Raw genomic sequence first — 7,492 nt, 5'->3', positions numbered from 1 at the left:
ACCGTTGGCGGGAAGGCGGGGGGGGGAGTCGCGCCTCCGCTGAGCGGGTCGAGCTTTCCCATCTGTAGGGTGACTCTGGTCCTGTCTCCTGCCCTGGGCAGGCCCGGACACTCAGCGCTTTCTCCCCCGTGGCCGCTGGACTGCAGGAGCTGGGTCTGACTGGGAAGTTCGGGGTTCTGGCAGCGGTGAGGGCTCTGCCTGCACTCCGTAACCTGCCCAGGCAGCGCCGGGGCCTGTAGGGTGGGAGTGGGGAGAGGGCCTCGGGTAGAAAGCCAGAAGTCCCTATCGAGTCCAGACAAAGTCAGCCCTGCCTTGTGTTAATTATGAGAGAGCACACAGGGCAGTATCTCTCCTTGGCCCTGTCTTACCAGACTGAGGCAGTGAACTTGTGTCTGAGTTGAGCATTTTTTTCCTTCCTCTTCCTTTTTTATTCTAATGGAAATAAACCAACCTTTCAAGAGTCAGTGTTGTGGCATGCTGCACTTAGCAGTGAGGGGCACCCTGCAGTGTTTGTGCTAAAGACACATCAAGTCACCTTTGTCCCATGCTATATTAATGTAATACTGATTTTCTGTTACTGTAAAGCATTATTAAAGTTTTCCTGGATGTGCTGAAGTGTGTGGGGTTTTACTTTTACAGGGTGGAAAAATACAGACCCATGAAACTATGCGAAATAGTTGGAAATGAAGATACTGTGAGCAGGCTGGAGGTGTGTCCCTTTGGTTTTTTTATGGGCTAGCTCAAAAAAACCCATAATTCTGTATAGATCTACAAAGCAATGAAAGCACTTTTGTATGTTACATCAACATTTGAGTATGTCAGTAGAACTTTCTGATATTAAATTACTTATTTCGGGACATTTTTGAGTGGTGTTCCAAGGAAATAATGTCGTCTTGGTTGGGATGTTTAAATTGGTCCTGTTTTGATACAACTTAGAAAATTTGTAGCTGTTACAATAATATTTTTTCATTTAATAAATATAATTTATCTAACAACAGAAAGAAACATAAACATAATGGTTTCCTGGAAGAAAAATATTTTCCTTGACAAATTAGTTTGGGAACACAGTATTTGTTAACAGAAAGCTTATGATAGCAAATGGATAACAGATGCAAAGAGAAAGTAAGAGTACTAAAGACCTGTGGGATTAAGTGTTTTTAAGTTTTTTTAATATTATTCTAGGGACTGGCTTCTAATGGTTCAGTTAAAAAAATACTATGAAAGTAGCAAGGTTCAAAAATGAAAGCAAGAGGGAAGGAATTGTAGTTCTGTTTCTCATTATTAAAACAAAATTGGAAGTTGTTCCTGCTATTTTGTTACATAATTTTTAAAATTTTTATTCTTTTTTAGGTCTTTGCAAAAGAGGGGAATGTACCAAATATTATAATTGCTGTAAGTATTGCTGTATTGTACTGTATTTCACAACATTGGGCCTGGCTTCTGAAATCTAGCCACAAAGGCCTCCCAGTATAGATTTGCATTGTGCCTGAATGTGTTGGTCAGAAAGATGTTAGCTGTACAGTCACAGAGCAGTGGTGTTGGCAGAGTACACAAATAAGGAGCAGCTTTCTGTTAAAAACTGACCTGGCCCACAGGTGCTGCCGGTTGAGGCATGTGTCGTGCTGCTCCCTGCAGTGTTTTTCTCCCTTATTCGAGGCAGGATCCTGAACTCAGGCAGCTTCTCATCTGGTGTTTGCTCTGCAGTTCCTCTGTTGCAGCTGTTTATCATGACTGGGGAGTGTTTTAGAAAGCACAGCTTAGAATATGAGATTAAATTTAACAGCAATTGTTGCATTTTGCATTTCTAGGGTCCCCCAGGAACAGGTAAAACCACCAGTATCCTCTGCTTGGCTCGTGCTCTGCTTGGTCCTGCATTAAAGGATGCTGTTTTGGAGCTGAATGCTTCAAATGACAGGTGAGAATGAATAAACCTCATCGAACTTTTAACGAAGTAGCAAGTATCCACTTTTGTTTTAAGTTCAACTCAGGCCAGCATGATAGGCTTAGTGCTATAGTAAGGCCTTTAGTACTTATTTTAATGCAACTTCAGTTATTTTAATTCCAACTAAAGTTAGGCAATCTTTGGTGTCCACCTATCAACATAGATATTATTACTTCATGTTTTACAAACTTTCATACACAAAAATATAAACAGACGGAGTGCAGAATCCATAATGGTACTGTTTTCTTTAATTTGCTTTAAAGAGTTAAGCTCCCTGTATTCATGAAGATCCTCCTAAGAATGAAAAGTGAAAAAGTTATTTGTAACAGAACACTCCAGTGCTTAAAAAAAAAAGTGAAGTGATAGAAATTAGCACTGTAAGGACATCAGGGGATTAAGAGGTAGGATAAGAGTGTTAAGTATGTAGAGGATACTAACTCTAAGAATCAGGCACGAGGGGTTGATTATATTTCCTAAGTTCTGTAGCAGACCCATCCTGAAATATTCTGAGGACATTTCCTGGAGGGCTGTTTATGAGTACAATACATTTTACTTGCCTTTGTCACTATCAGTTATAGAATAATAACAACATTCACTTTCTAAACAGAACAACAAAGTAAAATACTTTATTTTTAGGTAAGTCTTTTTCAGGACTCTGTTTAGGAAAGCACCTGTGTTGTGCTAAAATGATGCAGTCTGTCCAACTGTTTTTCTTAAATTCTTCTGAGTTATAGCTGGGTCTGTGGATGTAGCTGTGTGAAGTACTGTCAGAGTAGCAAAGCAGTATTAAATGCTTCTACCCTTGTTCATTTATTGCCCCTACCTTTTGCCAAACGTAAGTAATTTTTTGGCAGTACTGTAAGGTTGCTGATACATACATATGCACTGATACTGTTAAATTATTTTTTCAAACCTTCCAAAAACGAGCAGTATTGGTGTTTAAACCTGAATCGGGCAGTCTGGTTTACAGCATGGTTTCACAGCAGTTACACTGGCACAGCTGAAGGGGCAGGAACGAAAAGCCAGAGAAGAGGGAGCTCAGGAGCACTTCAGTTACTGTGGCTGCTGAATAAAGTCTATTATGAAATTTCACCCAACTGATCATGAATCACTTAAATTGTTGTTCCAGAGGCATTGATGTTGTGAGAAACAAAATCAAAATGTTTGCCCAGCAAAAGGTCACACTTCCAAAAGGTCGGCATAAAATCATCATCCTTGATGAAGCAGACAGGTATGTTGTAGTTTTCTTAACATCAGCAATTGCATTGTATCTGTCCTGCAGAGCTGCTGTCTTGGACAGTCTTAGATGTTTCTATCACAATAACAAAAATAATTTGTTAGGAAATAAATATGTATTCTTGTAAGACTACTCATATCAAGCAGAGTTCATTGCTTCAAAGGAGATGCTGAATATTGGGGTGAAACACCTTGTGATTTAGCTGGGTATGAAATAGAATCTTCCATTTTACTGGCTCTTTCTCTTTGAAAAGAAGACAATTTCACTGGATGAAAACAGGACATTCTCCCCCATCTATACTTAAGTAGTAGTATTCTTAGCAGTATTCTTCAGAGTATTAATGGTTTTATTTTGTGTGTTAGTTTTAGGGAGGTCTTGGTGACTACCTGCATTGTGGGTTAATTTGTTCACACGACTAGAAAAAGCTGCTTAGTTTATCAAGCCAGAAAATCAAGTAACTTACAAAGCACTGTTTAATACACTAAAAATATTTATTAGGCTGCACCTATAAGTCAGTGGAGGGCAAAATTTGTCCTAACTCTTTTCTCTCCCAGCATGACAGATGGAGCACAGCAAGCATTGAGAAGAACAATGGAAATTTATTCCAAAACAACACGCTTCGCACTTGCATGCAATGCCTCTGACAAAATCATAGGTAAATTGCTGTTATTCCCTGGGAGTTTTTGTCCTATGTTCTTCATACTGTGGGCTAACTTCCAAGGCAGTTTTTAGAAATACATTGGGCCTACTTGTGGCAAGAAACCATGATACTTCTGAAAAATCAACCCACCTGTACATCCAGCTAATAAAAGAATGTATTTGTGTAGTTGCTGAACCATCTGAACAGCTTTTTCGATGGATAGTGCTGTGCATGACTGCAGAAGCAGATTTCTCATACTTTGGGCTTAATCTTCATCCAACTCTGCTACAATTTAAGATATATGATGGATATTGAACCTCTTTTGTTGTCCTGCTTTCTGAAACATAAAAGTTTGCCCATAGGCTAACACGTTGTAGACCTTTAGACTTTTCTTGTTTAGCAATGATAAACATATACGTTCAGAATACCAGGAGAACAGAAGAAGCTGAGCTTCATATATATTTGCAAAGATCTGGGAAAACTCAAGTAGCACATTTGGGGTAAAGTGAAGGACTGTAACAATTGTATATACTTAAAGAGATGCTATATTCTGTCTGGAATGGACGTGTTCTTTAAAAGAAGACAAAGGAAGAGTTGGGAGTTACCATATTCCAAGATGAAAATAAATGGTTTGTTGTTTTTTGAGAAAAGAGGGAAATGCTAATTACTGATTTCTATCCTCAGAACCTATTCAATCCCGATGTGCGGTGCTGCGTTACACCAAGCTGACAGATTCACAAATCCTGGCAAGGCTACTGAAAATTGTTGAGAAAGAGGATGTAGCATATACAGATGACGGGCTAGAAGCCATCATCTTCACAGCCCAAGGAGATATGAGACAGGTAAAAGAAGAAAGACAATGAAACAAAGGCTTCTGTTTAAGGCAAAAACACCTTTGAATTGTGGCGCTCAAGGATTTATCTTTGGAGAGGTAAAGCAAAGGGGATGTGACCTGTGACACAACAGTAACTAAACTATTTGGTTTTGTGAGGTTTTAAGGTGTATCTGCTCCTTAAAAGTGAATTGGTGCAAACTGGATACCAAATTTGCGGGAGGAATCAAAGTCTGAATATATTTGCAGTTTACTCTGTTGCTTAATTGAAAACTACTTAATTAGGCATCATTTTCTGAAAAGTGTATGTCGTCCTGAGGAGGGCAGTGAGAAGTAGAACACTTCAGAAAGTAAATTAAGTCTTATTTTTTTCTTTCACAGGCATTAAACAACTTACAGTCCACATATTCTGGATTTGGCTTTATAAACAGTGAAAATGTCTTTAAGGTTGGTAATAGTGTAAAGCAGTGGTGCTAGAAGTTTAACACTACAGCCGTGCGAGACCTGCGGTCACATACCTAAGCCTTTGAAAGTGCTTTGCCAGTTTGCAGGCAGCATTAGGTATGTACCAATTACAGCATTAGGCTGTAAAAAAAGTGCTTTCCAGCTCTCTCAAGGTGCACAAATCATGTAGCTGCTGGGAAAATTCACAGTAATAACTTTGGAATAACTTGCGTATTCTGATTTTGTGCTGTGGAGTCTGCCATGGCAGGATAGCTGTGTTACCAGAGAAGTTACATGACTTAAAATTTAATCTGTATTATAGAATGTGTCTGATTCAGTACTTCAACTGTATAGAAGCTTGGTTATACCAAGGGTTTAACACAGGGTGTTCTAATATTTTGAAGTGTAATATTTCTCTTTGATACAGGTATGTGACGAGCCTCATCCTCTGCTTGTGAAAGAAATGATCCAACACTGCATAAATGCAAATATTGATGAAGCGTACAAGGTTAGCTTTCATGTGTTGTGTCTGCATAGACAGACACTTTCTCTACGTCATTTTTGTTTGTTTTGAGGAATTCACTTTGTGTGTTGTTTTTTTAAGATAAGGGCAATACCGTGTAGATGAGTCGATGAATTAAATCAATTTCATGCAGGGGTTTGTTCAGGTGAATAAGCCAACAAGCAAAAAAAGCAAGTTGTATTGGAATTACTTGCTAAACAACTGAGGTTAAATCCTTTGCTAAGTAGTACATGCAGTTCCAGTAGTTATATACAGCTGTTCCAAAAGTGAATATGCTTGACTCATCTGATAAGTTTTGCAGTTAAATGTAGGATTATTCTTACCTACACAGATTCTTGCTCACCTGTGGCGACTTGGATACTCTCCAGAAGATGTGATTGGCAACATCTTTCGTGTTTGTAAAACTTTTCAAATGGCAGAATATCTGAAACTGGAATTTATAAAGGTCAGTACTAACATAGCTTCTGGTGGGGTCTTTTGGGTCTTTTTAAGAAGAGGATGTGATCCCTAATACAGCGGCTTCCTTAGGGTTTTCTGTTTCAGATTTTCTATATATTAGTACCAAAAAAGTATTTCTTAACTTCTTATTACTGCTTTGTTTCCCATTGTGCATCATCAGCTTGTCAATAAGAAGGGTCAGGTTTAAAGTCTAAACATCTGCAGACTTGCCTAAAGACACTTTAGTGAACAACTAGAATTAATAGCAAATGTAATGCTAAGTGAATTTATTATTTACATCAAAGCCTCAAATAGGTCCTTGAGAACTTTCTTCATGCGCATACTTTGAATAGATAGTAAAATATTTTATTAACAGCCAATTGAAAAATGGTGAACTGGTGTAATGAAATTACTCTTCAGACTTAAAACCTGTCCCCAAATATATGCACCTTGCTCCTTACAAGGAAGTGGGGAAATACAGACTTTGATTTAAAAAAAGAAAAGAAAAAAAGGCATGCTCGTTGATGCACCTGATAAGATACGCTTCTCTTAAAGTTCAAGTGACTCTGAAGTTGATCTCTTAGCAGTTAGGGCTATGTTCTGTCTTGTCATTAGTCATACTATACATTGACTGTGGGAGAAAACAGGAGATTTTACAATGTCTTTATCTCCAGGAAATCGGTTACACTCACATGAAGATAGCAGAAGGTGTGAACTCACTTTTACAAATGGCTGGACTGCTGGCCAGGCTGTGTCAGAAGACTGCAGCCCCTGCAGCAAGTTAGGTGTTTCACTGAGCGAAAGCCTGCATTCTGGGAGGCGAAGGCCTGATGTTACAAGGTCAGCAGCTCCGTGTGTGTCCTGGATTCTGTGTTCCCTTGGTTTTGCTAAATGGCAGAAAACTAACCATGTTCACTTTTAAAAACATTTTGTACATTTTTTATTTAGACCAATAAAGCTTTAAAATCTACTTTAACTCAAGAACTCATAGCTGTTCAGTAACTGAGGCAGAAAAGAGGACCCTGACAGTCCAGAGCAGTGAGGTCTGTCTAGCGCACTCAACAGAACTGCTCATGTCAGTGGTACTGAGACCTAACAGCCGGAGGAAAAAAAAATGGAACACCATTGTTACTGGTTACACTTCAAGGCTGGTCATGAGTGGTGGTCTCAATGAGAACAAGGAGGAAAAATTTTTCACGAAGTAAGGCACTTAATGAAGTTATAATTGAGGCATGCTGACCAGGTGCTGTGGGTAAGGAAGTTATTTTCACCAAACATATACAGGAGAAATACTGCATATTTCCTAATGATGCCAGCTATTTATTTTGGATTTTTTTTTTGATTACCAAATTCTGAGATGCTCTGTGTTTGAGTTCCCTTTTCTGTTCTTGCTGTGCAGGTTAGGTAATGTTATTTTACTGTCATTTCAGCATACC

At 38.8% G+C, this 7,492-nt stretch overlaps 1 protein-coding gene across 1 annotated transcript; it reads left to right on the top strand.

Moving 5' to 3' along the window:
• Positions 1–631: 631 nt before the first annotated feature.
• On the top strand, positions 632–7,035 carry RFC2 (replication factor C (activator 1) 2, 40kDa). The gene is made up of 10 exons (XM_010191893.1): positions 632–709; positions 1,351–1,392; positions 1,809–1,915; positions 3,072–3,173; positions 3,734–3,834; positions 4,504–4,661; positions 5,033–5,098; positions 5,523–5,603; positions 5,950–6,063; positions 6,731–7,035. The coding sequence occupies exons 1-10, from the start codon at positions 659–661 to the stop codon at positions 6,839–6,841; spliced, it is 933 nt and encodes a 310-aa protein (XP_010190195.1). The 5' UTR covers positions 632–658; the 3' UTR covers positions 6,842–7,035.
• Positions 7,036–7,492: the final 457 nt, after the last annotated feature.

The sequence above is a fragment of the Mesitornis unicolor genome, unplaced genomic scaffold (genome assembly GCF_000695765.1).
Source record: "Mesitornis unicolor isolate BGI_N332 unplaced genomic scaffold, ASM69576v1 scaffold18469, whole genome shotgun sequence".
Lineage (NCBI taxonomy): Eukaryota > Metazoa > Chordata > Aves > Mesitornithiformes > Mesitornithidae > Mesitornis > Mesitornis unicolor.
This window is presented reverse-complemented; position numbering and strand designations above follow the sequence as displayed.

Bases quoted from the DNA above. Each gene is read 5' to 3' on its own strand.
- RFC2 (XM_010191893.1), top strand. From the start codon at position 659: ATGAAACTATGCGAAATAGTTGGAAATGAAGATACTGTGAGCAGGCTG. The intron at 1,916-3,071 runs GTGAGAATGAAT...TTGTTGTTCCAG, and splicing joins CTGAATGCTTCAAATGACAG to AGGCATTGATGTTGTGAGAA. The intron at 6,064-6,730 runs GTCAGTACTAAC...CTTTATCTCCAG, and splicing joins TGAAACTGGAATTTATAAAG to GAAATCGGTTACACTCACAT.